Genomic DNA, 22227 nt, shown 5'->3' with positions numbered 1-22227 from the left:
ACAGGCTGGGGCTTGTCACTGCCACTAAACGCGGTCACAACCACCATCAGCTTAATAATAACTCAGCCAAAGTATCTGGAGCCCTGGTGAGCCAGGCTCAAGAGTCTCAGCGAATATGGCAGCTTGGCGGGGGTCGGGGGTTGGGGTGGGGGTGGGTGCTATTATCATCTCCCTTTTGAGCTGCAGAAAGACACAGAGGAAATAACTTGTTAAGGGCCACCCACTGGCTTGGGTCTGGAGCCCATTCTTAACTACTAAGCCACACTGCCTACAGTTGCTCAAAGTGTGTGTGTAATAAAAATAAATCACACTTTAACCTTATTTCCTTCTCTATGGATGTGCCGGAAGCATCCAACTGTGGGTCCCTGATGGGTGAATGTGCTAGACCCAGATTTGAACATTGGTTCCTATCCTAGTTTGTGACCTCCACAGCTCATTGTCCCTAAACCTCAGTTTCCTCCTTCATAAAATGTGGGTAATAGAAGTCCCCTCCTCCTGGGGTAGCTGAGTTGGATATTAGGTATTGCTGGCACAAGATAAGCACTGAATGGAGCTGATACAGTGTTTGCTTATTTGGCTTAGTTTGTGTTTTCAATGCCTTTGTCCCAAGGCCCAGCCTATAAAGTATCGGGAGAACTCTGAAGTTTGCAGTTAGGGCTGCCACTTCACTGTGAAGTTTGGGCTTCACTGTGACCTTGAACAAATCCCTTCATTGCTCTCACTCTCAGCTTGCTCATCTGTAAAATGGAAGTAAAAATACCAAATCACAGCAGCAATGATGACAACTTTTGGGTTCTTTTAATCAGTGGTTTCTGCAGAGCTTCACTTTTTGAAAGCTACAGAGTCGCCCTGTGCAGGAGTGGGAGGCGTGGGAAGATGGCCCACGCCCAGATCTCCAAGTACCTGCCCCCTGACATCAACCCCACCCAGGCTGCCATTGCCTACGGCTGCCGGGCGCTGCCCAAGCTGAACGAGGAGCTGCAGTCGGAGGACCTGTTGACAAGGCAGAAAGCCCTCATGGCCCTGTGTGACCTCATGCACGACCCTGAGCACGTCTACACGGCCATCCGCATAGGTGAGCGTGGCACAGCCCAAGTGACCACGACTGGGGTCTGGATGGACAGACACAGAGCAGCTTGAGGTGGCCCCTTCACAGCATCCCTCCCAGCTGGTCAGTCCATCTTCAACTGGACACCACCAGTGGTCAGCCCCCTCTGCTATGACTCAACCCGGTGGCCACACATCCACCAAATAGGCCTTTATCTGTCTCATCCGCAAGGCTGTCACAGAAGATAGGCACTGGCCCTACTGAAACCACACATACACGGGGACCTGTGTCCATTGTGTCCCACTCTCTTAATTACCCACATAAGAGTTGAGTTGATTTTAGTGGCACGGTCACACCTGTCCCAGATCAGGCCCACGATGAGTGAACTGCCGCCTCTCCCACCAGCCTTATCTGAAGGGCTAGTTTAATCCCAGAGATGGTGGCAGCGGTCCCAGTCTGGCCTCCTATGCCGGGTGGAGCTTCAATAATAAAGGTTGCTATTTAACGAGCCCGACTCTGGGCCAGCACTGCTATACGTGCAGTGCCCGTGTTATCTTAGTCCTCGTAGCACTGGCCCTGGGAGGGAAGGAACCTCCTCAACCCACAGAGAAGAAAATGGAGGCTCAGAGAGAAGCAGTGTGAGGCTAGGGTTGCCCCATAAGTAAATAAGGCAAGATATTCAGGTGCTCAGTCTGGCTTCCTGAGGTGTAACCCTTTCAAGGGTACACGACTAGTGGGTGACAAGGTTGGAATTTGACTTCCAGTCTCTCCAAATGCAAAGGGCATTTTCTGAACCCCGTGGAGGACTGGGAAGAGGTGTGCAGAGATTCACGAGGGGGGTTGGATGACAGGGTCCTGGGGGATGAGCCTTTCTAGCACCCAGAGCCCCCGCCAGTGGCTCTGAATCACTCCATCACCCACACGATGCCCTCACACCCCCAAACAGTAGAGCCCTGGTGCTCTCATTCTGGACATCAGCTCACTTGTCGACTTCTAGGTTAGCTGGTTTCTGAGCTTGGTGAATGTTCAGAGGTTTTTCTGCCCGTAGGCTGCCTGGAGAGCCTGAAAGCTTTGCTGAAGGACACCAACGACCTGGTGCGCATCAAGACCACTGAGGTGCTCTATGTCATGGCCACCCACAACGTGGGCAGGTGGGCAGCTGCGTCTGGGTATCAATGTCACGCTTTGGAGCCGCACCCCTCCCCTGGGTGGCACGCCCTTGAACGACCTTGAATGAGCTGCTCGCGGGGCAGGGAGTTAAATGAGTTCATGCACGTGAAGTGTCAGCCCCGTGGTGGCTTGGGTGGCCCCGGGCACTCTCTCTCTGGTTCCCTCTCCCCACCGATGGGCGGTCTTTGGGAACTCACACACCCGCTTGCTCAGGGCCACCACCAGATGGCCGCCTCAGCCCCTCGGTCCCCTCGACCCCCCAGCTCCCCGTCTCTTCTCTGGGTTCTGATGTCAGGTCCCTGGGAGGCGGGTGGCCAGCCCAATCCCTGCGCCGTCCTGGCCCAACAGGTCGCTATGAACTGGATGCGTGTGGGGAGGTGGTGACACAGTGAGCGCCCCAGTTCACAGGTGTTGCACCAAACAGGGCAGACTGGTGCCCGGGAGGACGGAGGAGTGGGCTCGAACCTGGCATCTGCAGGCCGCCCTTTCCTGCTCTGACCTGGCAAGGCTCTTGGTCGAGTCTCACTGTTCTCATCTAAGACAGATCCGGCAAAGTGCTTTCTCTCATTCTTCCTGTTCCTTTTTCCTCTTTCCGGACCCGATTTGGACATTAGAAGTAACCCCAGGGAGGGTGACGGAGGCTGAGAGGAGGGATGCTTGAAGTTTGGGGATTACAGGAAACTATGAGCCCAGTGACGGTGACCGTAGGTCTGTTTATCCTCATAGGAGGTGTGGGGGGTGGTTCCTGGCTGTAGCCACTTTAGCAGGGGGGACTCGGTGCAGAAACCGTCACCGACTGAGGACCTGATGTGACTGGCACACTGTTCTCCAATGTCCCTCCCAGCACCACCGCAAGGGGCGGGGAGGAGCCCGGAGCAGGCAGCTGGTGTGCCCAGGGTCCAGGATTCCAAGACCCAGCTCACTCCAGCACACCACGCTGGACAAAGGGCAGAAGTGACCGGGGCCGACTTCTGAAGTCCGCCGGGCTCAATGGTCATCTCACCCCTCGAGCCCTGAGTAACTGCCCATGTTGAAACCTCCTGCCTCCCTGGACCCACACAAGGAGTGACGGGAAGCGGATGAGCGTGGAAGCCAGGGGCCTGGCCTCTTGTCACCTTGGGGAGTTACAGCTTACAGAGCTGACTTACCAGCAGGGTGACTCGGAGTGGGCGCCTGGGCGCTGCGTGAAGAGGCCCAGACACCTCACACCGGGGGTCAGGGAAGGCCCCTGCAATTTGGGGGTCCCACTGTGATTTCCTTCTCCCAGAACGACTCATACAGACCTCACGGCAGAGCACAGTCAGGCACTTCCTGTGTGCTAGGCACTGGGCCAGGCCCCGCTCTGAGTTCTCATTTAGTTCTGACCCCAGCCTCGAGAGCTGCAGCCTTGAAGCCGTCACCAGACGTGACTGGGCCCAGCAGTTAGTTGGTTAATCAGAAGGAATGGTTAAAAAGCCAGGATTGGAAGAAATTGTATCTTCCCTTCAAACAGTTCATCTTAACCCCAAACCCCTAAACGATTAGGCAGCCACCAATCCCTGTGTGCCTCTCCTCTTCTTGGCTGTGGAATGAACAGCCACTCCACTGGAGTGGAGAGCGCCACTGGATGGAGCTTCCCATCATTTTTTTTGCTTAAACCAGCACCTGTAACATCATGGAGCTTTGATTCTTTAAAGTAGAGCAAGCACTCAGACACTAATGAAGTAATCTGCATGCAAAACCCTTCTAGAATCTTTACAATCATCTCACTATTTTTTTTTATAAATTTATTTATTTATTTTTGGCTGCATTGGGTCTTTGTTGCTGCTCATGGGCTTTCTCTAGTTGTGGCGAGCGGGGGCTACTCTTCGTTGCAGTGCGCAGGCTTCTCGTTGTGGTGGCTTCTCTTGTTGCGGAGCACGGGCTCTAGGTGTGCAGGCTTCAGTGGTTGTGGCACGTGGGCTTCAGTAGTTGTGGCTCGCGGGCTCTAGAGCACAGGCTCAGTAGTTGTGGCGCACAGGCTTAGTTGTTCCACGGCATGTGGGATCTTCCCGGACCAGGGCTTGAACCCATGTCCCCTGCATTGGCAGGTGGATTCTTAACCACTGTGCCACCAGGGAAGCCCTATTTATTTATTTTATTTTTTTAGACACTGACTTTGGAGTCTTCCCAAAGCATTCACCTTTGTTTTCATAAGGAAATCAAAACAAAAACAAAAACCACCAACTCTTCTTCCATTGAATTGGCTTACCTGCTATTCAATGAATCGATATCATTATAACAAGAAGCAAAACAGGCCTGCGTGGGTCTGGAGGCACGTGGCTGCCCTGGACAGTCCGCAGGTGTGTGCCCGGCAGGTGGAGAAAGGCGGTCAGCTCAGCCCGGCTGCTCAGGGGAGGTCGGTTATGCGCTTCTGTTGCCTGGAGTCGTCCTGCACCACTCAGGCCGCACTGCTCTCACCCGACTTGAGGGCCACCCCCAGCCTGCGCCTTCTCTCCGGAGGCCACAGGAATGCGGTCCCATCCAGCTGGCACGGGCTTAGGTTCCAGGGGGACGGGAGGGCAGGCAACCGCCTCTAGGTTCTTATTGGATCCTCTCCTGGCAGGTTCGTTGTGTCTAAATCCCACTTCTCTTCCCCAGAGATGGCTTTTTAGAGCATGACGTCATCCACGCCCTGTCCTTCCTGCTGAGCGACCCCCAATCAGCCTGCCGGGAGAACCTGCACCTGGCCTTCAAGCACCTGGCGCAGCTGCCTGCAGGTAGGCTCACCGTGGGCGCTTGCGTGGCCCTCGGCCTCCTCTCCCAGTCAGGCGCCTGCCGTGCCGATCACAGTTTAGAGCATATTTTTTAAAAAGCTATGCTTTTATTAAGGTACCCTATACATGTTAAAAAGGCACACGTCATACGTGAACGCTTGATTAACTTGTACTAAGTGAACCTGCCACTTCCGGGCACTGCTACCCAGATCAAGAAATGTGCGGAGTATGGCCAGCACCTGCCCCTCCCAGTCACCACGCCTCACCCAAACGTAAACAGGCTGATTTGTCTTCAGTTTATAAGACCATGGGTTAGTTTGTGCCTCTTTAAACTTTACATAAGTGGAAACATACAGTCTGTAATATTTTGTTTCTAGCTTCTTTGTGTCTGTTGTGCGTTGTGTATTACTGATTTTTGCCGATTTGCTCTGGAGTGTGGTATGCACACTATATGAGGGCGCTACGGTTTGTTTATCCCGTCTGTTGCTGATGGCCATTTGAACTGTTTCTAGTGTGTGGCAGCTGAGAACACAGTGGTCGCTAACATTCTTACAAATGTCTTTCGATGGATGGACATGTGTATGCATTTCTTTTGAGATATGCCTTGGAGAGAATTGCTGGGCACAGGGCAACTTTATGTCCAGCTTTAGAAGGTACTACAAATGGCTTCCTAAAAGAGTTTCACCAATTTACGCTCCCACCAGTAGTGAATGAGGGTCCCAGGCGTTCTGTATCCGCACCCACACTTGATCTTTTGGCTATGATGGTGGGTGTGTGCTTGCGTCTCACTTTGGTTTTCATTTGTATTTCCCTGGTGACAAGAGCCCCGTAAATGTCCTCTTGTGAGAAGCACCAGAGCACGTTTTTAAGGGTGAAAGACCCCACCCCCTGGCTCACCGTCCCCTTCAGCTGACTGCTCCTGCTAATTTGACGCTGAGTCCAGGGTAATGGCCACCCGCTGACTGACCGCAGCTGGAGGGTTGAGATTCGTGTCAGGTTGACACCCATCCTGTCACAAGACACAATGAGCATTTTAAAATGAGGGACTCATTCCAAGAGGCAGGATATCAGGCCTTAAAGGGGGTTCCTTAAGGCCGACACGGGCCTTAAGATGTCCTGGGCCAGGAGTCGGACAGACCAGGTCCCTCTGCCGTCCCCTCATTCCCCGTGTGCCCCTAGACAGGCTGCTTCCCCATCTGGGACGTTGAGGCTGATGGGACACCACCCCCCCCAGAGGCCTGAAGTGAGGACCAGGCGGGAACACTCCCCGAATCAGGGCCCAGAGAGAAATGACTAAGGGGACAGGTGCAGAGAGGCAGGTTGAGCAAAGCCCTGGGAGCTGGGGTTGCTGACCGGCCGGGACCATGCCCTCCTCTAGCTGGGCTGGGCTGGGTGTGCCAGGCCGGACAGCAGAACCCCGGGTGGTCTTTTTAAAAGACCACCCTATCGCTGGCCCTATCCCATGTCACCTGGTGGGCCCTGCCCACATCTTCCTTGAATGCACCTTGGCTGGTTCTCCTGGGCGACCATGGTTGAGGGCCCCTGGGATATCGGGGCGTCTCCATAAAGGACCAGTTCTGGGGCTGAGCTCCACGGATGCCTCTGCTCAGCACTCAGGAACATTCCTTCTCGGGGTGTGGAGAGAGGGGACTTGCCATTTCTCACTCAAGGCTCTTAAAATTATTGTGACCTGTGTAAGCGTTCAGGGGAAGAGAGAGATGATGATAACGAACATCAGGAACCATCACCAGATTTGCTAAATCTTAACATTCAACCATATTTCATATTTGCTTGAGATTTTTGCTTAAAAAAAATACAGCCCCCTGTGAACCTCCCCCACCCAGCACCCTTTCTCCTGCCCTCCCTGGAGCCACCAGTAGTGAGTGACTTCATCCCCAACACACGTCTTTGTATTATTCCCTGGCGGTCCAGCAGTTAGGATTCTGCGCTTCCACTGAAGGGGGCATAGGTGTAATTATATATAGATCTTGCCTTGCATGTTTTAAAAACTCTCTAAATGTATTTTGCTGTACGTATCCCTTTGGTACTTGAAAAACCTAATGCTATCATTGGGAATGTACCCATGTGTGTCACGGGCTCCATTTCCTGATTATAACCCCAGCCTGCCCATCCCTTGTTTGAACGTGTGTACTTACATTCAGTGAACTTACTCCAGTCCGGCGGACCTGCATGTGCTGGTTTTCCCCAGGACTTCCCCAGAGAAGGGCATCATGGGGCCGGAGATCACAATTGCTTCCCAGCCGGGAGAGCCCATCGTGCTCCCTCCCGGCAGCCTGGCCGAGTGCTGAGCTGCTTAGCTGTCGCTGTCCTATGGCTCTGCCATCCCCCAAGGCTGGGAAGGGGCGTCTTCTCTCTGCCTAGCACCGCCTCCATCTCCTCTCCTGCCCAGGGCCTCCCAGGAGCCTGAGCCCATTCTGCTGAGTTGTTTTTTCCATTTCTCATTGATTTGAGGGGGTGCTTCGTTTATCCGAGATTCTCTTTGCTGGTCACACATATTGCAAATATCACTTCCCAGGCTATCTGCGTGGCTTTTCTCTGTTTGTTTATTCATTGGTCCAGCAGTTTTTCATTTGAATAGTAGTGAGTTTCATCAATCTTTTCCTTTGTGACTTTTTTCTCTTTTTGTGGTGTTGTTTAAGAGAATTTGGTGCTAAGAGCTCATGGAGGTATCCTGCCATATTTTCTTCTAAAAGTGAAAGAATTTTGCTTTCCACACTCAGTCCGAGAAGGTACCTGGGCCAGCCCAACACTGTCTTCATTACAAAAGCTCTAGGTATTCTGGGTTCTGGTGGACAGGCTGGAATCCGCAAGCACTAGGCTTACCATGGGGAGCAGGGGGGTGTAGTTTGCACTTTATCGCAGGATTTATCACAGGATTTCCTGGGTGCTGTTCGTTGTCCGTGCCCAGAGGGAGGCCTGGGACACTCTGGGGAGGGGTAGGTAGCAGTGGGCGGGGTGGGGATGGGTAGCTGGAGGGAGGGAGGGGGACATGCAGTGTGGTAGGCGCCCCAGGAGGACCATCTGAGGGGGCCCTGAGCACAGTGGCTCCTGGGTTGGCCCGTGCAGCCGTGTCCTGGGGGTGTCCTCGCTGGGCCTGTGGGTGGGGGTCTGGGTGGGTGAAGGCATCTACTTCTGGGGCTGCGCTCTTACCAGCGTGGGGCCTCGGGCACTACTGAAGCCCATCGGGAGCAACAGGTCACAGGGGGCCGGCGGCTCTTCTGGGACGGTCTGCATGCAGGGCGCAGCGGCTCTCGTGCTGGTGGTCATGGGTCTGGGTTCTCTATCCACGGCCACGACCAGAAGGACCCTCTGCACCTGGTGGAGTGCTGGGCACGTGGCTGGCACTCAACAAATACTGGTTGTTTAGCAGTTTCTATGCAGGATTTTAAAGGACGATTTGTCGGCTGTTTTCCTGCTGCACTTCACGCCCATGTGTTGGGGTATCTGTGGGGACGAGGTCTTTCCTGGGTCCTGGCACGCCCGGCCAGGTCCAGCTGGCTGCGTGGTTTCCCAGAGTGGCCAGCAGGGGGCGCCGCAGGACCAGCCACCACCCAGCAGGGCTGCTCCGGCTCTCAGGCCTGGGCCTGCTTGTCAGGAGAGGAGAAATCGTGGGGCAAATGCCAGGCGCCCCGTCTTCCAGGCCCTGAGTGGCCGGCCGCCAAGAATGCTGGAGGAACCCGTCTCCTCCCTGTGGGGACACAGCATCCTGTAGGAGAGGGCTCCAGGCTGACACCCAGGATTCTCCTGTAACTGGATTTGGGGGCCCCCTGGAAGTGTCCCCAACCCCTCAGGCCCTCTGATGGTGGTCTCAGGCTCTGCCTGGCACACACAGTGCTGGGCGCTGAGAGCCGCCGGCAGCTCCACTGTCTCGCTGTCCCGACCCGTTCATGTGCAGCTGGGCTGCGGACAGAGGCAGGTGCCCTCCCTGCCCAGAGGAGAGAGCCAGGGCTGGGCGGGGAGGTGGCGGGGGCATTCCTGGCATCCCGCCATCACCATTGGGGGCTGGAGAGAGATGGGGGCACTGCGTCCATGGGAGCACAGGGTGAGGGGTGGACATCCTCAGCCTGACAGCCTGATAGCCCTTGGCGGACAGTAGCCCCCCCCTCCCCACCCAGACTTAGCAAAGCACGAGGCCCCCCAGCGGTGACCCTGCCCCTCTGGCAAGGGGACCCTCTCCCCTCAGGGCCATCCTCCACCAACTCTGGCCCCCTCTCCCCGTCCCCTCTGCTGGGCCTGGGCTTGCAGCTAATGCCGTGTCTGTGGACCTCTCTGGATGCAGCTTAGCACGTGCCTCCCCCGTGCCAGGCACTGCTCAGGCAGCAGCAGGGGAAGGAGGCGGGTCAGACGGTGCGAACACCCCTTCCTGCCTCACCCTGGCCTGGGCGCTCTTCCATGGCCTGGGGTGCTGGGCCCCGAGGGGATGATGGGTCTTGGGCCGTGAGGATGGGGACGGTCCTGTCAGCAGAGGGATCAGCTGGTGAGAGGAAGAACCGGAGCAGATAAAGACTGAGGGGGAGGGGGTGAGGGGACCACTGTCCCAGGGAAGCCTCCTCCCCTCCTTGAACACGTCTGGGCAGGAGGCAGAATCCTTCCATTTCCCTCTCACTGTGTATTTTTAGTTAAAGATGCTCACGCTGAGATTACTGCTCTTTTCACAGTTGGCATTAAAGTGCAAAATAAGTCTCAAAGATCTTAAGTCACAGGTTATTTCTTATACAAAAGCCCCCTTGGGTTTTCGCTGTTTGGTGATGTGGGAAGGTGTGAAGGGGACCCCCACTTGGGCTCAGGGGTGGGGGGAACAAAAGCCAGGTCCGTGTGTCTGAGTGCTGTGTACCTGCACACGTGTGTGTCTGTCTGTATCCCTCCCTTGGGGCTTCATGCCCGGTCCTGGGTTTGAGGCGGCGACATGGGGTAGCTCTGTGCCCCCGTGGGCTCCTGCCCTGGCCATCCAGGTGCAGAGCTGGGCGAGGACCCAGGTGTCGGGAGGCACCCGGCCCCCTCTGCTCCTCCTGGGGAGGATGGCTCCACTGCTCCCTGACCTCTTGACCTTGGGCATCTTTCCTCATCTGTAAAATGGCTCACCACTGACACCCTGCCGCAGGGATGAGTGTGAAATAAGATAGTCTGTAAGGAGCCTGGTGCAATGTGAACAAAATTCCTTGACTAGTGTTTTCCATCCCTTGGCCCCCTAACCACACTGGCTAGTCAGCCAACGGTGGGCCGGCGGGGCCCCTCCTCCAAACACCCTGCAGGCTCGCCGTTCACTGCCAGGGGCTCTCAGCACCCTCCAAGCCCACTGGGCATCTCTTCTGCTCTGTGGGGATGATTCTGACCCTAGTGGAGGTGTCTTTAGGGTTGGGGGAAGTCCAGGTGATGGTGCAGCCTGGGCTGGTGCCATCGTTACCCCCAAACCTCAGCCCCTTGGGACACACAGGCCTGGCAGATCTCCCTCTTTTGCAGCGTCTTTCTACTCTTGGGGTTGTTTGTTCTTGACATTCATTTCAAAACGGTTTTTCCTAAACATGTGGAGGGAGGGGGGAGAGAAAAAGGAACCTCAGTACGGACGGTGTCCCCGCCACCCTCCTGCACGCTGTCTACACACACAGCACTCGGGACGAGGCTTGGCTCATTCAGGATATTTTATTTTCGTAAAGTAGACAATCTCGGACTTTCGTGCGATCACCAGCTCCTCTTTCCCTCTCGACATCCCTTAAAGTCCTTGGCTGTGACTCCTCACACCAACCTCGGGCTCAGGGTACCAAAGGCCGAGAGGAGGTTTGGCAAGGGCTCTGGCGGCGCCTTTGTGTTTGCACGCGGCCCTCAGCCAAGGTAATCCACGTGGCGGTGGCGGTGGCAGTGCTGCGGGCCCTGGGCAGGAAGGGCCTCCCTCAGGCTGCGAGGCGGCCGAGCCTTCACAGGAGTCGAGGCTGCCCTCTGGCCTCCCTTTCCTCCACTTGCAGAAAAGCCACAGGTAATTTACTCTTTAAATACCAAGACATTTAGCTATTGTTCGTTCGCTCCTGGGTGAAGGACCTTCTTTAAATACATCACATTTATTTTCTGAAAGAAAAACGAAGCGGAAACCGCACCAGTAACAAGAGGACGCTGCACGGGCTTATGTACAACTTGGCGCCGAGGCTGCTGCCGGGCGCAGAGGGACAGACTCGTCCAGGTAACAATTTTACACTCAGCAAAGCCAGACACAAAAAAGGACCACCCGAAAAAAAAAAATAGGTTTTGAAAATCTGCATTTAAAAAAGAATACTCAACTGCATTGGAAGTTTTCTGTATTTCTGCGAAACACCACGAGATTTGGCCAAAAAAAAAAAAAAAAAGACGTCAGAGGAGAAAAACCAGGTTTCGGTTTATAAAACGTCCGACTCGTAGAAGAAAAGCTGGCGCCCAGCTGGCCTGGTCTGAGACAAGTTGCGCCACGCGTGTCACCATGTGGAGTTTTGCTGCATATTCCGAAGCGGTTTAAAAAGAGCTGTGAGTGGCCAGAGGGCTGGTCAGTGCTGTCGCAGGCCTGGTGCCCGGTCCTAGCGCGTACGTGGGGCGGCGTGGCCCCTGCTCTGAGTCGCCTCCCAGGGAGCCGGCCGCCCCTCCCTGTGGTCCCTCGGACCCCCATGCAGAGTGGGGCCACGTCGGGAAGGCAGGGTGATGTGGCAGGAGGGGCTCGGGGTGGACTTGGTGACAGCTCCTCAAGTCTTCATGGGACCTCAGCCACGTGGGGAGCCTGCTGTCTGCAGAGCGTGCACGTGTGTGTGTGCGTGTGTGTGTGTGCGCAAGTGTGTCTACTTACCTAGCGATCTATCCGTACATATTCATGTTTGCGGAAACGTGGGGGCCGAGGAGGCGGGGCGGGGGACACGCTCCGGGCCCCCGTTTTCTGCCCCCGTGCTGGTCACCAGCGCGAGTGGGGGTGTGATACCCCAGTTTCGCCACAGCCGACGCTGGCTCCTCAGCAGAGGCCGATGTACTTGAGGTTGTTCTGGATGATGACGTCGGTCACGGCGTCAAACACGAACTGGATGTTACTGGTGTCGGTGGCACAGGTGAAGTGGGAGTAGATCTCCTTGGTCTCCTTGTTGCGGTTCAGGTCCTCGAACTGCCGCTGGATGTAGACGGCGGCCTCCTCGTAGGTGTTCTGGCCGCTGTACTCAGGGAAGCACACGGTGAGTGGGATGCGCCGGATCTTCTGCGCCAGCAGGTCCTTCTTGTTGAGGAAGAGGATGAGGGAGGTACTGACGAACCAGTTGTTGTTGCAGATGGAGTCAAAGAGGCGCAGGCTCTCCGCCATCCGGCTCTGGGGGGGGAGGGGGGGCGGTCAGCACGGCCCGGCCCTGCCAGGCCCAAGAGCACCCTCCCCGCCGGGCCCCAGCTGGTCCTGTGCCCTCCGACCCCACTGGCCCCCTCTGGCCCCCGTGGTCACTGACAGCACGTGGCTTCGGGGCTGCCTGCACGGGCAAGCCCCCCTCCCATGGGGGCACTGTCGCCGCATCCCCCGCAGGCAGTGCGTGGGCAGCCTCCCCAGCAGTCAGCTCCGCCTGCTGAGGTTTGGCTGGCCCCGTGCCTCCATCCTGCCAGGCGGGGCATCAGTCCTCACTGGAGTCCGCGAGGGGGAGGCCTGTGTTCACGAAAGCAAGGGGGCAGGGCAGAGCTGGGCAGGCCTGGCCCCTGCCGGCGGTGTGCTCACTCAAGGCCACATGGAGGATCCCATGGCCGCGCCGCCCCCACCAGCACAGAGGACGCGAGGACGGTGGCCAGGAGGCACCGTGACCACAGAGCGTGGCCCTGGCCCTCTCCACCTCCCCTTGAGGACCGTGACCCTGCTGTGGAGCCTCTGGGTTTTCAAGGAACCCAGGGCCCTCGTCTGACTCCCATGCACAACTGACCGTCCTACTTCTAAAAGGACTCCTGCTGCTGGTGAAAGCTGCCCCGTGTTTGAAAATAAAATGAATGAGATGAGCGTCCCAAGTGTGGGGCCAGTGTAGATCGGAGGCATCGGATTTAAGGACTTTTCTGATGATGTGGTAACAACAGGGAAGCAGCAGCTGGTGCTGATGGGTGGACACGGGCACCGGCCTGCTCCACCCTCACACCTTCCTATCCCCATTCTACAGATAAAGAAACTGAGGCCTGGAGAGGCAGGAAATGTGCTCTAAGTCCCACGGCCGGAAGCTCTAGGCTTGCTGCTCCTCCGAGGTGGACGGGCAGTGCTTCTGGCCCCAGGGTGGTGGTGCCCGGGGGAGGCCCCACGAAGCCCTGCTCTCCCAGAGACCCTGCCTTCTCTGAGATACACGGTCTGACAGCATCAGTGCTGAGAAAGAACCCCCCCCTCCCAACCACGTAGACATTGCCTCAGGGTCCTGCACTCCACCGGGGAGGGCCCGTTTCCAAAATCCATCCTGTGCCTTCTTTAGAACAAGCTCAGGAATAAGAGAAGCTCTGAAAGTGAGTAGTCTCAGGTCTTGGGTGTGTGTGGGGCGGGGTAAGCCTTCTGCAGAGAGAAACAGGATGCAGGACCCCCAGGTGTGCCTGGAGGAGCGGACGACGTTCCACACGCAGTTAAGTGGTGGTCCAGGAACGTCACATTCTACAGGGTAGTAACTGGCGCTTACGGATTCCCGGAAGCTGCGCGGTAGGGACCAGCGGAGCTGTCATATCTCATGGGAATGATGTCATAATCAGGTGCTGTGCTTCTGACCCCAGATTTCACATCAGATAAATAATAGATGTGGCCATTAGCATGTATTCATTAATCCACTGAGCAGACACTTGCTGAGCAGGCTCTGAGGGCCACCAGCAGGTCCCAGATCTCGTGCCGGTGACGGGGCCCCAGAGACGAGAGGCCAGTGGCCAGGCCAGGCCCTGGGTGTGGAGTGGGGTTCAAGGGTGGGTGGGCAAGTGTGGAGTGGGGCCAGGCAGGGGTGCTAGGATGGGCATCTGCAGAGGCCTGGGCCTGCCTCCCTGGACCCTGCTGGGTCACTGGGGGTGAGAGCCGGGTGCCTCCCGCATCCAGGCCAGCTGCTCCTGCTGAAACAGTGCACGTGTGCCGAGAAGGGTCGGTCCTCCAGGGCGTGTGGGGGTGGGAAGAGCTCAGCTGCCATGTCCTGCGTAGAGCAGGCCCCAGGGCCCCGACAGGCTGCGTCTGCCCTTTCTGCTCAGCGCACCCCAGGCTGACTTCAGACCCCAGGGGCCGGCCCCTCTACCCCACAGACGTCCCTCCAAGCCTCGCCAGGCAACAGAGGGCAGAGGAGGCCGGCAGGACGGGCACTGCTATGCGGCCTGAGCAGGACAGACAGACGCCCCTTGTGTCCGGCCCTTGCCCACGCCTGGGGCTCCTCTTGCTCTCCAGGCAGGTGGGGCTCAGGTTTCCCTGTTCCCTCCCTCTCCCTTGGGACAAACTGTGGGGACCCACACGGGCCATCCTTTAGGCGGGCAGCGCTCAGGGAGCCCGTGGGAGGCACTGACTGGCCGGGCTGGACAAACACAGGAGCCTGGGAGCTCCACCTGCCCTCCCCCAAAGCCGCTGGGTGAGCACGGCGAAGGGGGCACTGTGCCCCGGGACCCACCACACAGAGGTCCCTCAGCCAGGAGAGGAGCCAGCCCAGAAGGCACTGGGGGGGCAGGGGGAGCCGGAGCCCCTTGGTGCTACCACCACTGCTGTGCAGGCTCCTGGAGCCGGAGCAGGAGCCCGAGCACGGGCGTGCGGGCCGAGCAGCAGGCTGACACCTGAATCACAGATCACTGAGAAAGGAACGTGCTGTTTTGAGCTGTTAACTCTGGAAACTGTGAGAAGCTCGCACAAGAGTGTGCGTACGGGAGGAAGGCGCACGGGGCAGGGCCTCCCCCAGGGCCCCCTCCCCGTTCCGCCCGCCCTCCGTGGCCTCAGCCCCGACTCCTCTTCCCAGCCCCGCACCCTGGCACCCCCTCCTGCCGCACACATCTGGGGTGCTCTGGCACCAGGATGGAATCCCAGTCCCTCGGTCTGCATTCGGGGCCTCCCTGGTCCTGAGGGTGTGCTCAGCCTGGGGGCCAGCTGTGGCCCCGTTCTCCCCAACGCCTCCCTGGCACCCGGTTCTGACTCCACCCACTTGGTGCTGTGGGTCACAGGGTTGGGCCCCGTCCTCGTGTGGTCCACTGGGCCCTGGGGTGAATGAAGCTGGGGCAGCTTTGGAGTCACCAGACTCTGCCCATCATGCCTTGTCTTCCCATGACTTCCACCAGCCTGACACAAACATCCTCTCGCTGCAAGCCGGGGAGGCCCCCCACCTCACACAGGGGATGGGGCCCTGGACAGGTGACTCCCAGGGCTGGGTGAGGACTCTGTGTCTGCACCAACCCCAGCACTCCCCCAGCAGGAGGCCCTCCGCGCCCTCAGCTCTGCAGCTGCTCCTCCCAGGAGAAAATACCCCACGACTGCTCACCTGCGATGCCACCCAGGGCTCTGGTGCCCACCCAGCTCTCTCCAGGAGCTGCTCACAGTGAGACACATCGTGTACAGAGATGACACGGAGCAGATGATTCCCGTCAGAGGCCTGGGCAGCGGTGGCGATCCCATGCTCGGGAAGGGGCAGGAACCAGTGATTTGTAACAGCGCACGTCAGACCCTGGGAAGCAGCTGGACAGTCCCCAGGGTGGCGCACAAGTCATTTCTCAGCCATTTGCAGAGAAAGCTCCTGCTTGGACACGTCCGAATATACTCAACCTCACCGAACAGACTGGACTTTCCCCAGGGGGCTACAGCTGGTGACCCCCCTCTAAGGGGCTTCCAGCTTGCTGGTCGGAGACTGGAACCTTTGCTAAGTGCCGAGCTCAGTGGTGGAGGACTTTACCCTGCGCACGACTGCCACACGACAGCACCCGTGGTGGCCTGGACCAGACCGGCTCCTGGAACATCCTGAGGAGGCTGGGGGCTGGGGTGCGAAGGGGAGCCTCAGCCCTGGTCCCCCATGAAGGCTCCCCTGAGTCACGAAAGGGCAGGTGTCCCTGTTATGGGTACAGATTTGGGGCCTGGGGTTTGCTCTCAACACCAGGGCTCGCTGCACCTTGGACAAGTCCTTTCTCCTCTCCCGGCCTCAGTGTCCTCATCTGTAAAATGGGGACGATCACGGCACCCAGCACCAGGACTGCTGCGGGAGCAACACAGTGTTGCTTTGAGAGGAACCAGGTTTGCTGGGCCTCGGCCTGCGGCTGCCTTCCCAACAGACGCTCTGCATGCTACTCAATGCCGGCGCCCTGGCGTCCTCATCTCCTCTTGTCCAAGACCTGCCTCCCTCCCCACCGGCACAGAGCCTCTGTGGGACGTGGGAGGGAGAGGGAGGGGGCTGGACTCTGCAGACCCAGCTCAGCTGCCATCCTGAGCCCCCAGGGCCACCAGCACCTCCCTCCAGGCTGCCGGCTCCCAGCTCTGCCTGGCTCCTCTGCTCTGGGGGCTCCGTAACTGCTCAGCCTGGAGAGCCAATGGCTGCCCAGACCCTGTGACACACACTCAGCCCCTCGCTCACTGTTGCAGGGGCACAGGACAGCACCAAGTGCCAGGCGAGCACCCGTTTCCCTGATTTAATAGGCCAAGAGGGCTGCCTTTGGCTTCCTTGCGGCTGGCTGGGGGGCACTGGCCGCGAATGTGGACACCCAAGTCCAGCCCTGCACTCTACAAAAGGGGAGCACGGGTCCCCCAGTGGGCAAGGGGGCCACCCAAACGCTGCCTGCTCAGCTCGCCCTGGGCACAGCAGAAGCTCCAGTCCCAGACCTCATAAAGTACTGGTGATGTCAAGGTTTCAGCCCTTCCCAGAACCGGTCCAAACCCCGGGGCCCGGGAGACCCGGAAACCCCAGCCCGCCGGCACGCCAACAACCTTCACTGCTAGGCCTGCATCCCCCGCCCCTCCTCAGCCTCCGGGGGCAGAGGCGCTCCAGGTGCCCTTCTAGGTGTGAGGGGGATGGAGGAGAGGTGAGCTTGTGGAGTGGCCAACGAGGGTCAGAACCCCTGCTCTGCCAGCCGCCAGCTCTTGTTTGCTCTGAGCCTCAGTTTCCCCACCTGTAAAGCATGGTCTGTTAGGGATCCTGCTCACGAGGCTGGGGGCTAAAACGTGACACTTCTGGAAAGCTGAGTCTCCATGCCGGGCACCAGTGACCAGAGCGGCCATCACGGCATGATTCAGAGATAAAAGGGGAGGTGGCCTGGAGCAGGGGGCCCTGTGAGGCTAGGATGAGGCCAACAGGAGGCCAGCCACGGCCGAGGCCTGGGGCCGCAGCGGGCAGCCGGCAGGGGGAAGAGGATGCAGCGGGGCTGGGCCTTGGTGCTGGCTCGGCTGCTTGGGGCTCAGAGCCCAGGGAGGCTCTGTCCCGCCCTGGGACTCAGGTTTCTCGTCCCTAACACGAGTTCTCAGTTCCGTTTCGGTCTGGGAAGCCCAGGTCTGCCTGTTGTAGGAGCGCTTGGAGTGTTTGTTCTTGGGAACTGTGAATTTAGCTTTTCACGCTGGAAGCAGAGCTGGGAGGCTGGGCTGCGGACATGAATGAGCTCCATTCACCACGATGGTGCCAGCCCTGAGGCCCAGCCACCAGGCCCGGCCCGGGCAACAGTGCCAGGCTCCAAGGGCGCCGAGGGCGGGACCGGGCAGTGAAGCCTCCTGGCAGCACCCTGGCTGCATGGGCCAAGGGGGAGGGTCCAGCTGGGGCTGGATATCGAGCTGGCACCTTCACAAAGTAACAGCCAAGCCTCTGCTCCCTCTGTGGTGGCGTGGCTCGACGGGCGTGGAGGCGTGGCTGACCCAGCAAGCGGCACATCCCAGCAGGCAGTCTGGGGTCCGTCCTCTGTGCAGCGCTGACTGCCCTCCCCACCTCCACTGCCCGGGAGGCAGGTGAGGCCCAGAGCCCTGTGCTCTGGGCCTGGTGGGTGGGAGGAGCCCCCAAGACCTCCCTGGCCCACCCTGAGCCCTGCCGGGGGATCCGGGCTTGGACATCCCCAGCCTTCTCCAGCGGGGAGAGGGCGAGTGGGCCCCACCGTCACACCCAGGTCCCGAGGTCCGGGCAGGTGCACAGGGGTCGGGGTGGAGGGGCCTATGTTAGATGCACCTGCAACTGTGGAAAGGTGTGAAGACAGGATTGTGCCTCCAGAGTAAAACCCCTCCAAGGATGGCACTGGTCGCTCAGGGAAATAGCTTATTCTTTGTCACCAAAGAAGTGGGGGGACTGGTCTTTGGGGGTGAGAGAGGGGTGAGTGTCTTCATCTTCATGCAAAGCTGCAGAGAAGTCTAGTGCGGCCTGGGGGTGCTCAGGGGGCCCTGCTGGGAGGTGCCTTGGGCTCTGCAGGGGAGAGGCCGGGCCCAGCCCGCAGGCTGCCCAGTGGCTTGAAGCCCTGAGCTCCCCCGCTCGTCCACCGAGGGTCCTTATCTTTCCGGAGCTTATTTCCCTTTTGGGTTCCAGCTTGTCTCGGGTCGTGGGGGTGGCTCAGGGGAGCAAGGCCCTGGCTTGCGTCTGCCCTTAGGCTGCAGGATGCAGGCAGGAGGGCTCCCCGGGAACAGGGTGGGGTGGCAAGAAGCAGAGCAACAGTCCCAGACTGAGCTGGAGGCCTCGGGCAGCGAGGCAGCATGGCCCCGCTGTCCTGGCAGGAGCCCAGTGCGGAGCCGGTGCAGGAGATGACTCAGACTTCCACTCACGCCCGCAGGGATGGGAATGGGACGCTCGGGCCTCCCCAGACAGCCCTGGCTCCCCACTGTCGCCAGAATCTGCGTTTCTCCACCCCCCCACCCCCGCCCCCAGTATCGCGTCCCTCATTGGAAGTGTTTGCGGGAGGGCAGGGCCTGTGTGCTTGACTCACCCAGGCCTGGACGGAGTCACTACAGCCCCATGCAGACAAGAGAGCAAATGTGGTGGTGGTCCAGTGCCCACAGGGAGATGCAGGCAAGAAGGCCTCAGAGCTGCCCTCTGCACTGGCCGGCGCAGGAGTAGGGCAGCCCCTTGGGCCCTTCCCAACACTGAGAGTCTGTGACAGCAGCTGCCACCCAGGGCAGCTGCTCCCCTCCCTTGGTTGAGCTTATACTCAGACACTCAGCATGCAGTTTCCATGGCAACTGGGGAGGAAGCCTCCACCCTCGGCCTCGCACAGCAACACAGACCGAAGGCAGAAGACGCTCCATCTTTTGAGCTGGGCCAGGTGTCCCTCTCCACAGGGGCACGCAAGAGGGGAGGTCCTTCTGGTACCTGCTCCTGCCTGCAGTGCCCTGGGTGGGTGGGTGGGACTCCCAGTGGGAGGGGTGGGGTGGGATTGTTACCGAAGGATGGTGCCTTGCCCTCGACAGCTGCCCCTGGAGGCTCTGGGCCTTGCTCCTCCTCTGCGTGGAGGCTGCTGTGATGTCCAGAGGTCCAGCCCTCTGCTCCTCTCAGAGCAGTGGCTGTGAGGGCTCCTCCCCACATCCCCATTTATGGATGTGGGAATGGGGGCTGCGAGGCCCAGCCTGGCCTGCCCAGGCCCCTCTGCCCCAAGGAGAGCTTCTGACGGCCACAGCCACCACTTGGTCCTTGCCATCCCCATCCGGCTCCTGGCCTCAGGCAACGGGGGGGTGCCTGGGGACAGAGCTGGATGACCGGGGTCACGTGCAGACCAACCTGGTTAGCGCTCCCCACTTCTTCCTCCCACAAGCCTAAGTGCTGGCCGCGCCCGACTGGAGAATTGGATTAATGAGGCTAATGGATCAATGAGCCCCTGACTGTCTCCGGGGCTCGTCTGCACGGGTGGCACAGAGTGGGTGGTGCCGCAGCCTGTGCGGGGGCAACAGGGCGAGCCGGGGGTGCTGCCGCCCGCCCCCTTCTCTCTCTGGGGTGGGCAGTGTTCCCCCTCGGCTGCCCAGGGTCAGTGCACCCATTCCCCAAGTCTGGGCCCTCAAGCCCACGAAGCCACACTGCCCCTGTACCCTGTGGGCCCTCGGGACACCCAGGCCAAGATCGACTGGCACGGCCCTGCCACACAGGCAGCTCACTCCCCATGCCCCTCCCGCCGCCGCCCTCCCCTCCACCAGGCACAGCCACGGCGCTCCTCGGCACCCCTTCCCCCTTCCAGTCCCTCAGCGTGTTCCTACCCCACCCTCTCGTGTCCCTGGGACCTCAGAGGCCTCCCAGTGCAGGCCCTGATCCCCTGCTCTGACCCTTGGCACCAGACGCCCACTCAAACCAGTCCCACCCCCCCATCTTCTGTCTGACCCCCTTTCTCCCTGGCTCACTTCAGCTTTAGGGCTCCCTGGGTGATGTGAGTGGGACAGGCTGAAAGGGGTGGGGGCCTGAGTGAGGAGCCCTGAGGCAGCCCCACCCCAAGCCCCCATGGCTGCCTCGGTTGGCCTTGGACTTGACCTCACCCAAGAGTCTCAGGTCCTGCCAACCAGGAGATGGCAGTTATTCTGGCCTGTCGTGAAGTGAGTCACAGTAGAAACGTGGTCGACAGGCAGTGACAGGAAGCTGGGGGCCCAGCATCCCTACCACCGAGCACCAGCGTCCGAGATCCAAGCCTGGCCTCTCCTGGCACCTTTCCCTGGACGTCAAGCAGTCACTCTCAGAAACACAGAGAGAAGCAAGGGGCAGTCCTGGCTTAAGAGAACTGAGGCCCTAGGGGCGGACACACGTGCACTGACCACCCAGTGCCAAGCCAGCAAGCTGGGGCAGGTGGCATGGAGGGAGGGCACTGTCTGGCCGCCTCTGCCAGGGGAGGCAGTATCCAGGAGTGGGCACGACCCCCCCACAGAGGCCGGGGTCCCGGAGTTGGGCCATGGGCTCTACCTGCATCTGTCCAGTTGACGGCACCTGGAATCTCCTTCCCACCTCTCCCTGCCTCTGCTGCGTGTCTCTGCAACCTGGGGTCACTTCGCTGCCCTGTGCATAGCCCTCCAGCAGCTGCTCCCATCCCAGCGGGGTGACCCGGCACCTTCTGCCTGGCCCCAACTCATTCCCGCGTGAGGCCTTCACCAGCCTGTCCTCCCCTGGGTCCCGGCGGAGGGGTGGGCTCTCAAGGCCGTCCCTGAGCCTCCCCGAAGTAGCCAGTCACCAGCTGGAATCCTTCTGTTGATTTGCTGTGGCTTTGAGCACCACCACCCGGTCTGCGGGGGCTGCTCTCTCCAGTGCCCGGCAGGGTGAGTGGTCTGCTGGCCGCAGGGCCACGGCAGGCAGGGCTGGATGGTGCAGGATGTAGGTGGTCGGCAAGGCGGCCGTGTGCAGGGGCTACAGTGAGAGGACGCCGGGCGCCGCGTGTCCTGCCTGTCCAGGTGGTCGGACCTGGTCACTGGGGAGGGGCCCGCCTGCGCCCCCAGCCTCCCCTCCCCTCCCACCAGGACCCTGACACTTGGCAGGACTGGGCCTCCCCCGCTCCCCGCAGCAGGCTCCGTGCTGTCCTGGCCCTTCGCTGGCAGTGGCCTGTGTCCCTTCTCGCCTCAGCGCCGTCGTGAAGCAAAACGAGGGGAAAAAGGGTTTATAGGCAGGTGCCCTTCTGGCTTTAAAACCATCAGGAACCCCCTGACCTGCCGGGGACGAAGGCTCGGGGTTCATCTTCCTCCCCCAAACCCCGGGGTTCGTGCAACGGCCCCAGGACCAACTCCACTGTGTGTCCCCGTCGGTGCCCCGCCTCCTGCTCCCCTGACCCCTGGCCTCCGCTGCCACCTGCAGACGGGCAGCCCGAGGCCGCGGGAGTCGCGGCCAGAGTGGGGATTAGCCAGCAGCACAGAGGGATTAGCACTCGGGGTGGTGCACCTCGTGCCCCACATTCCTGGTGCTCACGGCCCTTGGCCCCCCTCCCCAGGGACGAGAAGGGGGCTCAGCAAAGGGCCACCGCCACTCCCCTCCCAGGGGGCGGCTTGCTGCAGCCCAGGTGGGGGCAGGAGGAGGCTCAGCCCTGCAGGCCTTGGGCCAGTGACAGATGGGGCTTCACTGGGGTGGGAGTGTGTTCCGACGGGTCCAGAAGTCAGAAGCACCATTTGCCTGTCCCCTGCCCCCCATCAAGTGACAACTGTGACGCTCATAGTAACAGCGCTGGCCAGGCCTGCCACTTCAAACAGTAGGGCTGTTTAAACAAGATAACAGGCTGCGGGGAAGCTGTGCTCGGGCCCTAATGGCCTGAAACCCATCCTGAACCTGCCAGAAACAGCGGAAGCTCAGCCTCGGGCCACCTCGCCTGACGCCACCCGTCCCCGCTCCATGCTCAGCACCCACCTTCTCCAGGCAGCTTGTTTGCTGGTCCCCAGTCTCCCAAGTATACGGCTCAGAGGGG

The 22227-nt window shown here is 59.6% G+C and overlaps 2 protein-coding genes across 3 annotated transcripts in view; one reads left to right on the top strand and one right to left on the bottom strand.

Annotated features, from left to right (window-relative positions):
* RSPH14 (radial spoke head 14 homolog) overlaps nucleotides 1-22227 on the top strand; it is a 61814-nt gene that overhangs the window by 323 nt on the left and 39264 nt on the right. For both annotated transcript variants that reach the window (XM_059894467.1, XM_059894468.1), the window contains exons 2-4: nucleotides 807-1075; nucleotides 2097-2199; nucleotides 4838-4956. In XM_059894467.1, the coding sequence (XP_059750450.1) occupies nucleotides 877-1075; nucleotides 2097-2199; nucleotides 4838-4956 (421 nt within the window). In that variant the 5' untranslated portion in view covers nucleotides 807-876. The remainder of the gene's footprint in view (nucleotides 1-806; nucleotides 1076-2096; nucleotides 2200-4837; nucleotides 4957-22227) is intronic.
* GNAZ (G protein subunit alpha z) overlaps nucleotides 10596-22227 on the bottom strand; it is a 42160-nt gene continuing 30528 nt past the window's right edge. Inside the window, exon 3 of the mRNA XM_059894465.1 lies at nucleotides 10596-12280. Coding sequence (XP_059750448.1) covers nucleotides 11936-12280 — 345 coding nt within the window. The 3' untranslated portion in view covers nucleotides 10596-11935. The remainder of the gene's footprint in view (nucleotides 12281-22227) is intronic.

The sequence above is a fragment of the Balaenoptera ricei genome, chromosome 14 (genome assembly GCF_028023285.1).
Source record: "Balaenoptera ricei isolate mBalRic1 chromosome 14, mBalRic1.hap2, whole genome shotgun sequence".
In the NCBI taxonomy this organism is placed as follows: Eukaryota; Metazoa; Chordata; class Mammalia; order Artiodactyla; family Balaenopteridae; genus Balaenoptera; species Balaenoptera ricei.
This window is presented reverse-complemented; position numbering and strand designations above follow the sequence as displayed.